Source organism: Cryptomeria japonica, chromosome 3, assembly GCF_030272615.1.
Source record: "Cryptomeria japonica chromosome 3, Sugi_1.0, whole genome shotgun sequence".
In the NCBI taxonomy this organism is placed as follows: domain Eukaryota; kingdom Viridiplantae; phylum Streptophyta; class Pinopsida; order Cupressales; family Cupressaceae; genus Cryptomeria; species Cryptomeria japonica.
In genome coordinates, this window is record NC_081407.1 from 561,555,217 (window position 1) to 561,575,021 (window position 19,805).

The window sequence follows — 19,805 nt, forward strand, 5'->3', positions numbered from 1 at the left end:
ACAAAGATAGTTCAAATATGCACAAGAACTTTAACATGCCGAAGGAAACCAAATGACGAGGCAAAAAATCAATTGAGGCAATATTCAATAGCACTTATCAAGTTAGAAAAAAAAAAAAATTTGCTAGTGACCATCTGTTGACTATGCAAAAGATTCTCATTTGCTTCATCTCTTCAGCAAGTTTTGGAAGACAGTCAAATGAATGAAAAGTAAGAAAAAATTCCATCTATATCTATATAGATTTTAAAATTTACTCATTATTATTATTCCTTGGTAATTTCCAAAGTTGAATGAGCTTTCCAATAAACCAAATAATTCAAGCATGCCTCTTGGGCAAAATATTGTATTGTTGTATTGACATTATCTTCCTTTCAGCTGCAGCTTGAGAGATCTTCGTGATTTGCATCACAACTGATTTGATTAAATACTTCTTACTTTCCATTTCATGAACTCCAATTTATGGGCATCATTTTGATTTTACAACCAGAATGCATTTCTATAAAGTAAAATACATACTCCATCGACATCTGATAAATGATGTCCCGACTCCTAATCATATGGTTATGTATTTTAGCACAGCAGCTCGCACTTTCTCCATGAACAATGCTACTTGGTCCTGTAGCCAAAAGTCATTGCCCATCCATTAGCTTCAACTCAGTGTGACCCTACAAAAATATTTATATATCCATTCTCAAATTATCTCCTAAACCAGATGCATAATTGCTGGTGTCCTTGGGATGCCATAGATTCCTAATTATAAAGGATGTATTCTTCAACTAGAAAATTCCTAATTATTAAGGATGTATTCTTCAACTAGAAACAAAAAAACATGAAATATTTAACTTGCATCTAAATCTTAAAAAGCACTAGTGCTCACCTGGTTAGCATTTTGGGCGGCTACAATGTTTTCATCCAGAAGTGCAAGTAGTGACCTATCAAGCTCATTCCTTTCCACCATCTCCAACAACTATAAGAAAAGAAGGGTCGAACTCATAAACCATTCTCAAGTGTCACATTCCAAAGACATTAAAGAACTGTAAAACATCACAATCACAGAAAAGATGAACTTTTAAGAAGACACAATACCACCGCTTTTTTGTCCTTTGATGCTAAGATTCTAGCAAGGCGATCCTTTGCTCCTATAAGGTCCTCTGTCATCTTATCATATGCTTCTGTTTCAGAAGCCATACAAATTTATCATATTAACTTTTACTTACTCCACTTTGTAACTCTTTCCATTTATGATATGCGACAGTCAAATAGGCTTAAGCACTCGAAGACATGAAAACTACTGTTTAATATCACTCTACCTTCATATATACCAGAAACAAATTGAGATGCTACATATAGTTGGATGATTTTTATTTTCTTACATATTCAACTTCAAAGTACCCACCTAACCCTTCAGTTAAGACTCTGTGCAAGGCTTCCAGCTCAGCTAGCCTGTCGTCCATTTCCTGCAGCATCCAATAATGATATTTTATATGTTCACGTCCTTTCAATACTCTACTTATCAGCTACCATCGACAAAATATGGGTTTGAAAGAGACCTTTGTTCGTTGAAGGGCAAATCTAAGAGTGCCCATTTCAACTTTCAAGTGTTCAAAGAACTCCTGATTTAACCTGTAAAATGTTAAATCCACACGTGTCATGCACAGGAAATTGGCAAAAAATAAACACCACCTAATTTCATATTGATTGATTCTCTTAACCAAATTGTAATTTACCACGTTTACATTTTCTACTTGTATACAGTTAGATGTTCACTGTTAATTTCTATTTTATGGTAATGAGATTTGTGGAATAAACTAACATTTCTCATGTGCTTTTGTTTACGTGACCACTCACAGGAGCAAGAAAAGTGATGAAAGATGGAGGCTAGATGTTAGTATAGGCAGAAAAGCTAAATGATACACTGAGCACATAGAAAGATTGGTTTTATAATGCTTGTTCAGTTAATTTTAATGGATATCTTATATGAACCATGCATTTCATGATTGGCTTGAATGCTACCTTTGTCAGGAGTGTAATTGTTGATGCCTAAAATTTCTTTTCAGACAACAGCCTTATGGGAAGTTCACTGAGCAGGCAACCTATTGTGCCTCAATGAACAACCTCCAGAATTTTAGAAGCTGGCTCTTCATATGAAAAAGGAAAAGGGAGAGAAAGAGAACTGAAAGTAAACAAGCTTACTAAGGCGATACGCCATAACTTTGAAACCCCAGATGCACAGTAAATCGTACATAAAAAGCACAATTTAAAGGCTAAAACACCATAATCATTGTTCAAAACAAGAATCCGCAAGAAGCATAATGTAATTCAAACATAGCTAACACTGAATTGAAAGAGTCTGAAACATGATTCGACCAGCAGAAGTTATGCTTAAATACAAAAGCTTAAAACAGATCTAGAAACTTTAAATGTCTCTTCAAATGACATAGAGCATTATCCCATAAAACACAAACAACCATATGAAAAAGGCTGAAAGTTGGCACAGTCCAATTTTCAGATTGCCATGAAAAACAAAGAAAATGCTAAAGTCTCAATTACAGAGTTCCAATTTCTGTTCCAAATGTGAATTTTCCCCCTTGAAAATATATTTTTCTGCCCATTTTTAAAGACCCGGACATAGGCGCGGATATCAAGGAAACAACAAAGACTTCACCCTCCTCGTGTGACTGCTTATCATGTCTTTTTCCCCTGCATCTCCACTCCTCTTTTGCCATTATTACTGGTGTAACTGCCCTTGACAAAAATGATCGAATAGATTAATCTGCATGGTCTGAGAATGAATGACCATTGTTGGATTGCACCCTTGTCTCACGCGCTCTGGAGCTCTTCAAAAAGCCCTGTCGACGCGTTGCAAGCAGGCGAAGCTCCTTGCTCTTTCATTCTCCTTCTTTTCTCAAAAACCGCGAGCGAGACACACGGCAGGCAGGCGAAGAGTTTAAGAGTGCTTGCCTTCCCTTCCTGGAGAAACCCCGCCCGCTTGACGAGTGACAGGTTTAGCTTGAAATAGCGGGCCCCATTCGAAAACCGAAACAAATATGCCAAGAGTAGACACATGGCATCAAGGTGGAGCCTGACGAGAACAAAAGAGAAGGGCCTTTTCAAAATCACACCCGGCTGACGCGTGGCAGGGAAAAGGAAAAGACCTCAGGCAAAAATAAAAAGGGCCAATAAAACAAGAGAGGGGCCCGCAGAAAGACTTAGGATTTATACACAGTAATCATTATGGGGTCTAGTCATGTCTAATATATTTGTCTGTAATAATGTCTTGGTAACATGGGTGGGGCTGCAGGCCTGAGGATGGGGGAACATTGTTGTGTCTTTGTGTTCGCCAAAACTAGCAACTTGAAGAATGATTAGCAAACAAATCAAAATATAAACGGGGATGAACTCTAATGTGCTGTTAAAAGATATAATTCTCCTTCCGCCTCATTTCAACAAAATCAAATTATTTTAATAATATCCATGAAACCACAATAGCCTATGAGACCACAAGCCAAAGCTGCAATCTGATATAACAGCTGAGTGCAAAAAGAGTGAATCAAGAATCAAGTTTGAAGTGTTGTAGATTCCTTCTAGAAGGTGCACTTTCTGTTATTATTTCTGATCTGTGATTTCCTTGGTTTTGCAAATTTTGCCTCTTCAAGAAAGGCAGACATAGAGCCGACTGTCAGGTTTTAGGTGAAGCAGTCCATGACAAAGTGCAATATTCTATTCCCTAACTTTTCCTTAGGTGTTTCCCATCTATCAGTTTCACATCTAAGTGGATATGAAATAGTCTTCCGTTAGGCTATCCGCTATACGCACCTTTCACCTCCATTTGATTTCTGCACCTATAGTAAGCTTTTTGATGTTGTTAACGTGGAGTTCAATTCATTAAGATAGTTTTGTCATTTCCTAACAAGTTTTTCTGTCCATGTGGTTAGCCCTAAACTTTTGACTTATTTGTTCTTTATTCCATGGTTAGGTTTTTTAACATTCTTTTAAACTTATGACTGAACTATTTATCCATTTATTACATTTCATCCAAGTGCACTATCAATTTTTTTCCAACTACCATTCTAGGCCATCTATTAGTTTCCATGCCTTTAGTTTTCTTCAACTATCCTAATAAACACACAGCTGCTGCCTTCAAAGGGAAAGTGTATGTTTCTGCTAGTAGAAATTCATAGAGGACCATTCTGAGTCTGATTGTGATTCAGTGCTTTTGAATTCTCTTTATTTGTATCCAAAGGGGTTGCCATGCTAAACCATGCATCCACTTACGAAAACTTCAATAAAAAGTAACCCAAATTGGACCCTGGTGGTCTTCCAATTCCATAATTTTGCATCCCTACATCCAATTTTAATGCATAGAATGCTTCCCATTCCCCGTGTATTCTACACTGAAAATTCAGGCCAAGATATTTATGTTGATACTTCCTTGAGTGGGTCTTGTTCAAATATTAGTTTCGGTAACGTTTGCTTGCATCCATACTCTCTTATAAAAAAGTTCTAAGGCCTTCAAGTATTCTCTTAGATTGTGAACTGTTTTGTAGTTAAGATAAGATCATCTGCATATAAAATAATAAAAGTAACTTTGCTAGATAGCTAACTAAGTAGACATCTCCCCTTCTTAGTTCAAGTATCCGTTCTTCTAACTTGTCAATCTATGGGCCAAATAACAGAGAGGACAGCAAGCCGCCTTGCTTGACCACAATGTTGCTTCCAAAGCACACTGAAAGAGCTCTGCACTCTATTGCTTCAACTTTACGCTATATATTCATCTGGCATACCCAATTTTTTCATTCTACTCTACAACTTATTTCTAAGCAAGTTCAAAAAACACAAATATGAAACTCACTGGTTAGACAGAGCCTGCAAAAAACTCACAGAACCCCATGAGTTACTAGTGAGTATTTAGCAAAAACTTACCCAAAAACTAGAGTTATGGGACTCACCCAAACTTGGCAAGTTTGAGCCAGGTGGAACAAGTCCTAGGGATTCAAAACCCAAGTCTCAGTTGAGTATTGGACATTCACCAAATCTTCCAGATTCGCCAGACCTGGCAAGTCCCACTAGCAAGACTCAACCATGGCAACTAAATGAAAAAGCAAAAAAAATAAAAAAACACTTACTCAAAACTAAAACGCACAAGTGATCTTCTCCACCCTAAAAAGCAATTCATTTTGTTTTCAAACACAAGGAGTAGAGGAAAACTACTTTTTGAGCAAAACTTGTAAATCATCAAAGAGAACCAGCAAATTGATTGAGAAAAAAACAGTGATTGAAGATCATTTGGGCAGGTTTGTAGCTGCCATTGACATATCCAAAGGAGCTTAAGAAGGATTTGGAAGAGGCTACCACTGATTTGGAGCCACATTCCTTCATCTTGGAGAAATTTGAAGAAGTTAGTAATTTATTTTTATTTTTCAATTTCCATCCTGTTCTACATTTGTGATATTTTATTCCATTTTAGGTTAATGGTAAAAAAAGAAACCCTTACTGTCAATAATCAAACCCTAGCTTCTTTTTGTGTTTTTCCTTAATTTTTCAGCTGCAAACCCTAATTATTCTTAGTTTTTGTTTTTAAATTTAATTTATTGCAGTCTACTATTCATTTATCTACCCCAGTTAGAAAGGATCCTTGTTGGAAACATGTCATCACTGGGGCAAAAAAGGGAAATAACATGTATCCATTGCAAAACGAAATGTCTTGGGGGAGGTATTGATCAATTGAAGTATCACCTTGCACATACCATGCCATGATGTTAAACCATGCAAAGAAGCGCCCCCTAAAGTTATACGTGAAGTGCAAAGTCAACTAAAGACTTTTGAGAAGCAAATTGAATTAAGAAAGAGGGAATGAGAAGAAATGGCAGCCATTGGTGGATAGAGTTATTGAATTCCTCCATTTCCTTGATCTATGAGTAGGTGGTAGTGTTACCGGCAGTGTAAGTATTAGGCCTCGAATTCATAAATCTTCATTCATTTTAGATTCATATTTTGTTTCATGCACTACTCCAGGTTCCCAATCATCGCTTGAGAGCTTGGGTTAGAAAAAGGACAAACATGAGGCTGCAAAAGGTGTAATTGGAGACATCTGATTTTATTGCACCATTCCACTCCATGCAACCAAGTAATTATTATTATTTTTGTTTTAAAATACATAGTTTGATTTCTATGTCTCTTGATTTTTTTCTTTTAAGAGTATGTAACATCGAAGATTTTAAAATTAAATTGTCAGTTCAAAATACTTATTTTGATTATTTAATTTGTTTTAGGTCTCCTTAATGGCAAAACATGATAGATGCCATTACTATTTGTGGTGTTGGATTAAAAGCCCTTAACAATGAAGAGATAAAGGGCTCCATTTGAGTCAAAAGGTGGCTGATGTGAAAGTCAAAATTGATGGGCAACATGATATATGGAGAAAGAAAGGTTGCACCATGACCAATGGTTGGACTGATAGAAGTAGAACATTGTTGAATTTACTTGTTTCTTCCTAAGGTAATTGTACTTTGTGAAAATCATTTATTTAGCAATTAAGATTTTTAATTTCTAATTTACAGAATTGCTGATTTTTGTTTTCTTAAGTGGCACAGTGTTCTTTAAGTCGATGCTTTAAGAAACACAAAAAATATTGAAATCCTTTATGAGGCCTTGGAGGGAGTCTATCCAAGGTGGGTGAGGAGAACATAGTATAAATAGTTATAGATAATGCAGCAAATTATGATGCTACTGCTAAACTTCTTATGGATAGGTACCCCTCCTTGTTCTAGGCTCCTGTTGCTCATTGCTTTGACCTCAGATTGGATGTTCTTGGCAAACTTCCCTGGATCAAAACATGTATAGAGCACCAAATATATATATATATATATATATATATGTATATATATCATACTTGGGTCCTCAACCTTATGAATAAATTCACAATAAAAAGTTGGCTCGTCCTTGAACAAATCGCCATGCAGCCAATTTTATCACATTGCAATCCTTGCTTCAGTCCAAGGCCACTTTGAGGTGCATGTTTGTAAGTGAGGAGTAATCTACATCATCATATGTAAAGAACAATGCAAGGGTCGACATGTTTGATTGGCTGTTTGATGAGAAAAGTCTTTGGCAACTAACCAAGGAGATTGTAGAGGTAACTTCCCATTATATTTTTGTTTGTATTTCCATTTCATTTGCTTCTTTTGTTCACACTTTTTTATGTTAATGTTTCAGAATGATTGCAATTCACAAAACCTTTAGTTGTTCTCCTATGAGCTGCTGATGAAGAGAAGCCCGCAATGGGCTACATATATGAGGGCATGGATAGGGCAAAGGAGGCCATCAGATCTGTTTATTCAAGGTTGAGGATAAGTATCGTCCCATTTGGGAGATGATTAATTGATGATGGCACCTTCATCTTCACAAACCTTTACATGTAGTTGCCTACTTCCTCAATCCAGCATTTCAATTTCACCTAGATTTCAAGGCCAATGAGGAGGTGTTGAGTGGGCTCTACACAGTTGTAGAGCAAATGGCACCTAATACATTAATTGGAGCGAAGATAGTCAGTGAGATAAAAGTCTTCAAGCTTGCATGAGGAGACCTCTTTGCACAAGAGATATGCAAGGCAAGTCAAACAACATTGCAGCCAAGTAAAAGTCTATTAAAGGCATAATTTAAATTTAAAAAATTAAACTTTTCTCTCTTTTTTACCATTTTACATTAATAACTTAAAGTTAATATTGAAAGTGAACTGTGTCACTCAAAGTTATAGATTAAAATTGGTTTTTTTTTCTCATTTCAAATGCATGGTGGGAGATGTTTGGTGCCAAGATGCCAAATCTTCAGCGGATTGTTGTTCGTTTCTTCAGCCAGCCATCTAGTGCTTCAAGATGTCAAAGCAATTGAGTTATGTTTGAGCACATACACTCCAAAAAGTATAATAGGTTGTCAATGCAGAGGTTGAAAGATCTTGTGTATGTTCATTACAACCTTTGCCTCAGTCACAAACAGAACTTGCGCATTGGCTTGTCTGCTATCAATTTAAAGAGGCCGATCCACAATCAGATTGGATCCCTATAAGGGGCACTACCCCACAACCCCACAAAGGGCTGCTTCCCCAGACCCTTGCTTTAGTTTCAATAGGCAAAAAAGAAAATTCTTTTGCACCCATGTTCTCCATAGGTGAAATTGTAAGAAATTAATAAAAATATGTAATTTATAATCACGTGACATAGTGATGTGAGTTTTTAACTTGTTTTCTGATCTATAAATGATGGGAAAACTATATATGATCTTTGTAAATATTATTCAGTTTAATACATGTTTTCAAAGATTAATTTACAATTCGTGTTTTCTAATTGTTGAAAAATTTTGTCAGGTTTTTTCTCAATTATTTGAAATATTTTAGGTCTACCAAGTTTTTGCCAAGTCCAAATTTTGAACTATGCTTCCACGTAGCATGTCAAAAGGATTTCTTGAAGCCAACAAAGCAACGATAGACTTGTCCATTTTCATTCCATAATTACAATCAAGCATCAAAGAGTTACAAAATGGTCAATTGAATGTTTTCACTTGGAAGCAGCTTATCCTTCTGCCCTCTTTTCCTATTTCTAAATCCCTGATACTAATTATAAGTACTATAGCCTCCCAAATACTTTTGCAAGTAGCAGGTTGATTATAATAATTCAATATATTGAAGGGTTGTCGGTATAACTACTTTCAAACAAGAGAACCACGTGGCTAGCTGTCCACTTTGTTGAGAGCTAGTTGAGAATAGATTTGGGTTATTTGTGCAAGTATTTGTGTTTCTATGTTGTGTATGGTTTTGCTATCATGGCCATTGGCTTTTTGGCTTGTTAAATTTCACTCTCTCATATGTTTAGGGCCAGAAATTTTGGCCCAAACCTCAATATTTGAATTTCTCTAGATATTTGGCAATGAGGTCATTTATGGAATCTAATTAAACCAGTCAAACTATGATTCAAATTCATTTTTGCTATAACTTGTGCCTAAAAGAATTTGATTTGGATAATAGAGATTTTATTGGAATCACTTTTCATGAGTTTCATATTTTTTCTTTCAAATTCTCCATAATGCTGGGACAGGTTTTGTTGAAGCATCTTCAGGACAAGGTTTATTCTTATTTTGTTGGGATGTGGTCTCAAGGGATCTGTCAAGCTATTGAAAATTGTGAAATGCAGCTTTGGCCTGGCTTGGACAGACATGAATCTAAAGGTGAAACGTCATTAGACCCACTCAAGTGAGCTAACATTTCTATTATAGAATTCCCCTTTCTGTTGAAACAATTTAATGGTGGCTTTTGCAAATGAAATGGCCAATAACGCAGGCACTTTTCCATCCACTCCAGCACCTAAATAGTTCTCTCTTCTATTATAGGATTCAAAATTATGTTGCAACAATTTATTGTTGGCTTTTCATAAGACCTGCATTTTTCCTTCTAATCCAGTACTGCTATATTTCTCTCTTCTTTTGGTAAACCTTGTGGCATAAGAACATTGACAAGAATTTAGAAATATTGTTATGAAATCGTTGGAACGATAAAAATCTTACTGAAGCTTGTTTCATTCCACATTTGATGAATAGCTTAACTCTAGAATTGGACTTGTTGTGACCTAATCACACATCGCCCCATCCTAGATAGGGACCCCCTACCTTCTAGGCCCTTTTGGTCGTTTGGTTTTTGCTTTTTGGGGTCTTTTGGTGGCAGTCTCGTCAGTCTCTCTTCTTTGCGAGTGTTCAGGGGTCAAATCGATTAAGTATGCTTTTCGTTTGAGTGATTTTCGTGAAGTCTAGGGCTTGCTTTGTCAATTTTAGGGTCTCTGCCTTTAGTCCTAGATTTGAGGGGTTTTTGTTAGGGTTTTCGAAAAACTAAACATACAACTGGAATCCAGACCCTTCAAGGAACCTTCCAGTAAAATTTGAGCCAAAATGGAGCAACTTTCTATTTTTAAAAAGTTCCTATTTTTTAGGGATTTTACTGAGTCCCGAAATGTCGTCATTTTGCCAAAAATCAAACTTACTATTTTTAGTATTTTCTATTTTTAGTAAGTTTATATTTATAGCAATTCATTTTGTGTCCTATTTTAGGGTCTAACGCTGACATTTTGAAAAGTTTCTATTTATGGAAAGTTTGTTCTGACAAGACCATTCAGGCAAGGTGATAAAGATCAAGCATTCGCGGCTACTTCTAATTCCGGAAAGTCAGAAAGCAGACAGAGAGAGTCAAAAATGGCTAAGTATTGGAAGCCCATTCCTAGAGTGGAAAGCTCAAAAAGATTCATCTAAGTCCATGAGGAATCCAGGACAAGTGAAATTCCTTCACCCATGCCAAATCACACCCATGGAGAATCCAAGGCGCCAAAATTGAAGTGTCATGGAGGAAGGATAAAAATGTTGAAGTCCTCATCCATGGTGAAAATCCGCCCAAAGTCAGAGAAGGGCGTCAGAATGAAGGAGGCAAGGAAGGAAGGAAAAATGATGAATTCCTCCTCCAAGGTGAAAATCCGCCCAAGCACTCCAGAAGGCGCCAAAGTCAGCAAGTCATGGAGAATTCAAAATGCAATGAAATTCCCTCTCCAATGCAAAATTCCGCCCTAGGAAGTCAAAGGGCGCCAAAACTACTCTGTCATGGAATTCATAAAAGGGGTCAAAATTCCTTCCTCCTCGCAAAATGTCGCCCTACTCCCCATGAAGGCGCCAAAGTCAAGAGGTCATGGAGGAATGCAAAATCATTGAATTCCTTGGCCAATGCAAAAATCCACCCCAAGCCAAGGGAGGGCGCTAAAGTTGATACGCCTTGGAGAATGCTCAAACTCATGAATTCCTCCTCCATGGAGAATTTGCACCCAAGGGCTCATAAGGTGCCAAAACACACAAGGCATGGAAGATGGAGAAAATTCAAGATTCCAGGGAATGGATAGGAGATGTTTACACTGAAGCAGGAAAATTCATCGAGGACTTGGCTCAGCTTCATTCAAAGTTTGTAGCCCTCCTGAACAGATTGGAGACAGCAGAAGGATTGTGGGAAGATTTTCACGTGTATCGGGGCTTAACCATTTCGCGGCTCAGGGCCCTGACAAAGATTCCAAGGCAAATTCTAATTGATGGGAAAGTAATTCAAGAGAGCGAGGTTTATGACTTTCCCCGATGGTTCTACGTCGTTTGCTCAGGAAAGAACACCTTTGATAAATTCAGCATGGAGTCCTTAACTCTGAAGGACTCGATCAGAAGGGTGCAGGAGGAAATCATCAATGCAATTGAGGCACTGTTCGCAAGGAAGCTCAATGATAGTGGAATAACAGTGAACTCCCTGAGATCTCAGTTACACGAGTTCTTCTTCGTAGGTTCATTCCCTAAGGAACATTTTGCAAATGTTTCTTCATTTTCCAGTACAATGAAGAAGACACAGGAAATCATGATGGAATGGGAAAGCTTCTTTCCAAGTGCGAGGAAGAAATTGCTTTGATGGAATTCGATATTGAAAATGTGCCAAGTGTCTCCATTGGAGAGCTGGAGGCCGTCGTCAACAAATTCGTTGCATATGTCGTAGATGAACGTGATAATGGTCGTCCATTCTTAGACGAGAATCTTTTGGCCGAATAGTGGCAGCATATTTACTGCTAGAACATTTTTGACTTAGTGGTGGTCCGGTCAATGCATGTTGACTGCATGAGGAATCTTCTTGCATGCAACCGCCTTATTAATGATTTTATGACAGATTCTCTGCGCATGTTGTAGTCGCATGGGGAATGATGGGCATTTATTTCTTGCATGGGAATGTTTATTGTATTTTGGGCATGTTTGATGTAATGGAGTGCATTTAATGCACTAATGAGCACCATTTTGGGGCTTTTGCAATTATTGAATATGGGCTTCATGGGGTATTTATTGTTGATGCCCACCTTGTTGCATCTTGAGTGGAATTTCTTCTAGGGTGAAACCCTAATTAGGGTTTTGCATGTAGTCAATGCCAGAAGCCTATTTAAAGGGGTGACCCCCTCATTTGAAAGGACGAAAGATTATTGTTTGAAATTGTTGCTAAGGATTGTTGAAGTAGCCAACTTAATACATTGTTCAACTTTGATGGTGTATTCTTGTTCTATTTTAGCAATCTACATGGTCTTGCTCTCTTCATAGATTAGATTTGCTTTCATGTTGTTAGAAGAACTAGATTTGATAGGATTACTTGTTGCAAAGTCCTAGGATTACTTGTTGCAAAGTCCGAGCTCATACTTTTGGTGTGCAGCTGATTGTTGCATATCGTGCAAAGTTAGCCTGAGCCCCCTGTTATGTGTGTATGCTTAACTTCGATTATCGGTGAAGATTGTTCGATTCGATGGTCCACATTGGTGATCTGAAAAACCTCTACACACCCTTTGAAGATTGCACCGCCTTCGCGTAGTTGTGCTCTGCTGGCGAAGCAAAGCGTGGTTTGATTTTGCATGAGTGATCCTGTCTCTTGTTCTTAGGATTAGATTAGACTCATCATAGTTCTCTCTACCCTATCCTCATTTACTTTCAGCATATTTCAAAAATCCAAAAATCCCAAAAATAGGCCTCTCATTGCAAATCATTCACATAGAAATCCTTGAACTTGCATGAGTTTGTTATCCTCTTCAAGTGAATACGTAAGGCCCCTTGGGTTAACAGAAAACCCATCAATCAACTGAGTCACGTCCACGCGATGAAGGAACCTTGGAGTTAGCCATCTGAACTTTTTGTGCAATCTTAGCATACGGACTAATTTTGATCAAGAGAGAGTAAGGTGACCGTTGGTAACTTTATTCTGTGTTCGACGCTGTCATAAAAAACACGTCAACAGGACTGTTAGGAGCATTTGAGTAGAAATATGATCCTGACTTAACTGTTGACTTCTACCTCAAACCTTATCTTAGGAACATTTGAGAAAGGTCTAAAACATACAATGCATTGAATGATGATATCATCAGCCATGTACTTGGTCTTAGTATTTCTACTTTTTATGCTAGATATAATTGCATTAGACTCATTATCACTTAGTCATTGTTCCCATGCTATGTCAGCAAAGGTTGCACCTAACAATCATTTAAGTTATAACTGTTCCATTCCCAGTCACTGCTATAAATAGTGCTATTTTCTGGATACTTATACATGTAATTACAATCTCTTTTAGTGAAGCGTTGATAAAAGTTGGTATTATCATCATTACAAATTCGAGTTTAGAATTAGGAACCTTGATGATGTGATGATACATAGCCAAATGGGCTAGCATTTTTTATTAAATATGGTCACATAGGCTAGGTTGGTGTTATTATTGAATGCATGCCTTGGATAAAATAGCAAGCTTAGAATTAAGAACCTTTCCGAGGCTATGAGACATGACCACACATAGGAGTTAATTTCATTAACTGTAGTTACATAGACTAGACTACTTTATTTAATGTTTTACATAATACTTAAAACTTATTGTATAATATTAAACGTCTTACCTACAATTCAGTAGCTTTTCAAATTTGCATTGGTGTACTTCTCATTTTGCTGATAAAACAACAACGAGCTGAATGATAGCTAAACCCCACTTAATCAAGAGGAATAGATTGCTTACCTCTAAACAAACATATGAGCTAGTTATAGTTCATAGTGTCTTCAAGATTGGTAAACTATTGGGCATCAACAGACTCTAGCAATACGTTGGAATGTTGATCCTAAAGAGGTGCAACTAGGATTTGTCAAGCTTCCATTGAACAAACTACTGCTTCTATGTAACAAATAGATCTTTTGATATTGATAGCCCAGATGAGGCATAGTTGGTATTTTGAAGTCTAAGACTTTGAGTTTAAAGTTAAACTTTCTAACTTTACAATTTAAACAATGAAATTGAAATTGGAAATTTTATTGCTGCTATGCTACTGTCATCATACATTTAAATATTTAAATTCAAAAATTTATTGCTGTCATGTTATATTGTTGTCCACTAAATTGTAGAAATCAATCTCTCTCTATATATATACTATATAGCCATCCCCCAAACATAGCCCTCGTACTACAGTCCCCGAAACACATCCCCTGCCTTCTTGTCATTCCCATCTCTATAACGCCATAGAACGCAGGTACAAAGCTGATGTTCTTACAAGAAAGTGTTTGAAATGTACAGTTGTTTCTATGGAGCCAACCAAAATGCAACTTATCAAACGGCGTGAATATTCTAACTAGGAGCACAACTCTTCTAACTTTTTGCAGAAACCGTGTAAAGGGAAGTCTTTCCTAATTATTAAGTAGTATAATGTCTTAAGATCCATTACTAACAGATAGGAAACCTGATTCATAAGTTCAACAGGAAACAAAATCAAGTTGTCAAATCTTAAAGGAATTTCTTCAGGAGAAAGGGTCAGATTTGTCTCTACTTCCACATTTACGTGACTTCTATCTACCCAAACTATTACCTATCAATACAGAAATCTACAATCGTAATGTGGTCCATTAACTCCTAATTTGGACAACTAACAAAGCTTGGAGACTTTATTTTAAAACAATTAAATGCCCATTAAATCGACTGGCTTACAAGTAACAATGTTTTAGTGGTCCCAACATTAATAAACAAAATATTGGAAAAACATTTATCTCTCAAATTTGTGTAGTTTTAGATTTTTTGTTTCATTATTCATTATTTTGATATGCTTCAAACAGAGTTTATTTTCCTAAGCACTTCTACCAGAAAGAGTACAAGGATTGCAAAGACAAATTGGCTGGAAAGAATACGAAGATTCTAAAAGTTGGCATTAAGAAAATAACAATAAGATTATATTTTGTGTAGAAGAATCAAAACAAATTGCATTGTTTAGACGCTGTGTTGGATCCTGGAGACCAATTGAATCTAATGGGTATCGATTTTATCATCATCGTCAAAGAGAATGTACATGCATATGTAAAGCTAGTCTTCTAGAAACAAACATAAACAGTGTTCAATCCTCTATCCCTATCTTCTTAAGGATAGAGTTTGCGCACATTTGGAAAATCAGTATCCTGACAACAAGGATAAATAGAAGTGTGATTCTCTATTCCCATCTTTAACTTGGGAGGAGTTTTGATTTGGGCTAATGGAGTCATTCTCAAGTTACACGCAGGGTAAGTCCGAAGAGAGGAACTGAGAACAGAACAAAAAAAATAATATAAAGGTCATAATGAAATGAGTAGATAACAAAAATTCCTTGATGAAATGTATAGATAAAAAAAATTGTTAAATTGAAGATAATTTATTTTTCAAACATTTCTTAGACCCAATTTTATACAGATTCCATTGATTACCTTGATCTGCACCTTGCAATTTCAAATTCCATTTCTTGGGCTTCTGTGTCTAGAAGGAATTCGACAAGACCAGCAACGGTCTCGGGAACTACCCGACCCTAATAGAAAAACAATTCGATACAAGGAGAAGCAAGCTTTAGAAGAAAGCTGAAACAAGTGAGCCGAAGGAGATAATTAAAATCATTTCACCTGTCGAGCAGCTCGCCTTCGCTCTAAGTCCTGGCGGAGGAGGCGTTCCGTCTGCTCCGCCTCTCTTCTGGCAATGTGCCCGCCTCGGGGAGGCCCGAGAATGCCTTCGGGGTCCTTAACACAAGTTACCATTAATACTCATCAATTTGATATTATTTATTCGCTGAAACTAGTTTCAAGATAAGAGGAAATGGAACAAATAATCTGTGTGCTTTGTGCTTTGTGCTTTGTGCTTTGCGCTTTGCTTTGTGTGCTTACCCATCCCACACACCTGACTGAAAGCCCCCGTGCGCAATTAAGTTTGGTGGAATGAAGTCTGGTGGAATGAAGTCTGGTGCAATGAAGATACGGGCTGCGCCTGCTCATTCCCATTCCCACTCCCACGCCCACTCCCATCGCCACTCTCCCACACTCCATCCTTATCCTTTCCAAATTTCATCTTCAACCCAATTTATACAATTTTATTTTTAAATTGCTAAATATTTTATTTATTATATGTTTGGAAACATAAATGTAATGTGTTTTATTACACTCCGGTCTAACGTAGAATGTCTCTTTGGACACTATAATAATATTTTGATATATAAATGGTTGTCAGGGCCACTCCCATTGCCACTCTCCCACACTCCATTCTTATCCTTTCCAAATTTCATCTTCAACCCAATTTATACATTTTTATTTTTAAATTACTAAATATTTTATTTATTATATGTTTGCAAACATAAATGTAATGTGTTTTATTAACGCACGTTATTACACTCTAGTCCTTACTAACGTAGAATCTATCTTTGGACACTACAATAATATTTTGATATATAAATGATTGTCATATTTAAGATCAAAAATAAGAGTTTCATTGATATGTTCAAATGAATGTATATGACATTGATTAAATATTTGATTAGTTATTTGTTATCTGAGCTTTAAAGTTGTATAAGAATTAGCATGCATATGTTAAATATTAATATATATAAAATATGTTGAGAGATATCCTTCTCAAGGTGCTTATTGCATCTTACAAATTGATAAAAATAGACACACACATATACATCCCACCAAGGAACCCTAGAGGATAAGAGCAAACTATACAAAGAATGTCCATAGAAATATTTTTTGGTCAAGCAATTAAGTGTCATCATGTATTACATATACAAGTGCATTGCTCAACCTCTAGATAAATTCAACTATATGCTAACCAACTATGCACATGTGGAAGACTAAACTCATGGAACTCCATCTGAGATAACTCAAGTCACCTCTAAGAGTTTTGTTGTTGGGCCTTTTGACACACCTAACATGCAAGCTTCATGAAACAAAGCTTCTCCTGAAAAAGCGTGAAGAAGTAAAAACTCTCACCCATCCAAGCTCTCTTTAGTTGGGTCACAATAGTGCAAGGGTAATTCAGTGTTCACGTGGCTTGTTCAATCAAAGGGTATATTGGTTTTGCAAGCGGAGCATGCAAATTAGGTCTATACTAATCAAACAAAGTCAAAAGATAGATCAGGATCGTAAGAGATAAAGTGAAGAAACTTAAGCAAACATGTAGCTTACAAAACAGATAAACTACATAACTTGATACTATCAATGACATTCAAAACAGGATTTAGCACTATTTCCTATCAACATGCAAGATCATCAATTCACATGCAAACAGAGCAATATTTTAAGAACGAACTCTTAAAAATACTATTCAATCCTCTATACCATTTACATGTGCAATATGATTCATAGAACAATAAAGCTTGGAACAATCAAATGCTTATTTGGAATGAAAGAAGATATCAAACTACAGAAGATTACCAATTAAGAAGGACACATCTTATTGACCATGCAATCCATAAATTGCTTGCATAATTCAAAAAGAAGCATCAACAATCATTGCTATTGTAGATGTTCAACTATCTACAAAGAACTTGAAACTTGGAAAATTGCTTTAAAGTAAAATTTACTAACTATTGGCCTCAAATCGGACCCTTACAATTTTTCAAGAAATTACATTTATAGGCTCGAAATCCTAAGACTTGGAACAAATTTCTCCTTTGATTCAGTTACAAAATGGGAGGAGTCATAGTTTGACTTGCAAGTCACTACACCCTAACTGAGCAGTCAACAGCTTATAAACAAGCCTTCATCAACTGGGAAAACAACTACATTCTTCCTTTGAGTGCAATCTCCTCCTTGTGACGCCATGCATGCTAAGCAAAATTGTTTCTTAAGTATGTCGTCAAAACTACAACTTACTCGATGACACTATCGGCTATATTATAACTGCCTCTCTTCTCCTTGAAGCAATTGGTGATACATGTGTAGTTATTGTGCACTTACTTCTTGTTTTTTTCTTATAACTTTGGTAGTTTGTTGTATAACACTCGATTGAGGCTTGAGGTGGATCTAGGAGATAACCTATATGGAACTTGGAGACTCTAATACTTTCTCTCAGCTCATTCATTTTATCTAATAAGTTGTCTACCACTTGTGTTGCCTGGTAAAATTGCAAATGAGGTACATGTATCTCTCTATTATAGTGGTATCAAACTTGACTTCTGAAGAAAACTTTTCAACTACATATTGATCCCACTCCTTGACTACTACCTCCTATGTAAGTTGGTTATTTGGAGTGCTAGCAAGCACACACTCTCCAAGCACCTTAACAATATAGTCTTCATACTTCTTCAAAATTTCCAAAAAGGTGGGATGTTCTCTCAATGTTTCAGCTCTATATTGATCAATGGCATCCCTTTTGAACTCTAATCTATCAATACAATTCTGGAGGGTAGTAAGATCTTCTCCTCCTAATAAATCTTCTCGCTTAATAACATCCTCTCCCAAGTCCTTGACTTTCCTCAACACCTTAACTTTTTTTGTGAATTGATTAGATTGGACTTCCCATTAGGTTGAAAGGAAAATGAGACCCTTTTCTAGGATGCAAGCATCCTCATAAATCTCCATGGTTTCCTACAAGAAAAGCTTCACCTTTCTCAATTGATTCCTAGCCCAAGTATCTACAATCGTTGCTTTCTCTCTCATAGCATACAAGGACTTAACTTCTTGTTGAGGGAGTGCTAAGGAGGAGGGTTGAGCATCCACAGGTCTTGAATCAAGTGGTCATGATAATTCCATGAGTAGTTGTCTATATTGCTCCAATTGAGCCTTGGCCTACTGCTTAGACTTATGTTCTTTTACAATTCCGATCTTCATGGTAGCAGTAGCATCATCCAAAGTAGTTATCTCTCCCCACTTAGTTTGTCTACCTAGTTTAACTTGAGAAACTTGGTAGTTGATGGGAGTGTGTTCTTCTCCTTCATTTCTAGGCATCTTGGTAGCTATGTTGGCCATGAGCTCTCCTGATTCACTTATTGCCAAGTGATGAATGGTTTTTGCTTTCTTAGTTTTTTGTGGGGATTCAGTGACTACATCCTATAAAGTCACTATTGGCGACATAGTCTTTCTTTTCTTTTCAAAGTTAAAACTTAGCCATTGTGGCATGCTTGGGTCTTGTTGCTCACCTTGTGGAGTAACATGAGTAGTTATTGCATGAGTTATTGGTTCTTGTTCTTGTTCCTTTTCTTCTTCTTCATGTTCTTCATCTCCATCATGATGTTCATCTTTCTATTGTTCCTGGGGCTCTTCATGTTGCAGTGGTGGCTGTGAAATTTGTTGAGAAAATTGCTCTCATTGTTATTGTTCCTTAACAATCTCCTCAAGATTTTATCACGCCTCTTGCTCAAAAGCTTTTGTATTTGTTTCAACTTATTGTTTTCTTTGGCTCTCTTCAACTTATTTGACAAGCACTTCTTGATCCTATGGTGTAAGAACAAGACAATCATCTTCATCGTCAATGTCCATAGGTTCCTTTTGTGGTTCATCCACCTGCAATTGAGTGGCTTCAACAATTTGATCCATAGGTGTGGCAATAAATGGTTTAATTGGTTGCTCATCCTGAGTAGTAACAGACACTTGAACTAGAACAGGCTCTTCCAAGCCTTGTCTTGAGGTCGCTTTCTTTTTCCTTGGGATTACTTTCCTTTCTCTAAGCTACCACTGATATTGGTTTATCATCAAAATCAAAATCAATATCAACATTATGAATAATAACATGCTCCTGAGTTGGCCTAGTTGTAACTATAGGGACTTGGGAAGAAGTGGTTGCTTGTTTCGGATATGGGTTCTGTGATGTTAGTTTCGTAGGAATAATCCCAATGGCTGGCAAAATAGGGGCAATTGAATCTTTTGGAGTGGCAAGCAACCCAATAGTTACTCCTTGTTCAGATGTTGTTTTCAGGGATCCGAACTCCTTGATTTTCTTGTCTGACTATTTTTGCAATTCT

At 36.7% G+C, this 19,805-nt stretch overlaps 1 protein-coding gene across 2 annotated transcripts; it reads right to left on the minus strand.

Moving 5' to 3' along the window:
• Positions 1-210: 210 nt before the first annotated feature.
• LOC131029912 (uncharacterized) lies at positions 211-15,903 on the minus strand. Of its 2 annotated transcripts, none has more exons than XM_057960587.2 (8): positions 15,736-15,903; positions 15,478-15,591; positions 15,289-15,386; positions 1,551-1,623; positions 1,397-1,457; positions 1,087-1,172; positions 878-967; positions 211-616 (listed from the first exon to the last, which is right to left on the minus strand). In XM_057960587.2, exons 1-8 carry the CDS (start codon positions 15,892-15,894, stop codon positions 554-556), a joined length of 744 nt encoding a protein of 247 aa, XP_057816570.1. In that variant the 5' UTR covers positions 15,895-15,903; the 3' UTR covers positions 211-553. The 2 variants fall into 2 exon arrangements, with proteins under 2 accessions (XP_057816570.1, XP_057816571.1); XM_057960588.2 differs by having other exon boundaries at positions 211-665.
• Between the last annotated feature and the right edge of the window lie 3,902 nt (positions 15,904-19,805).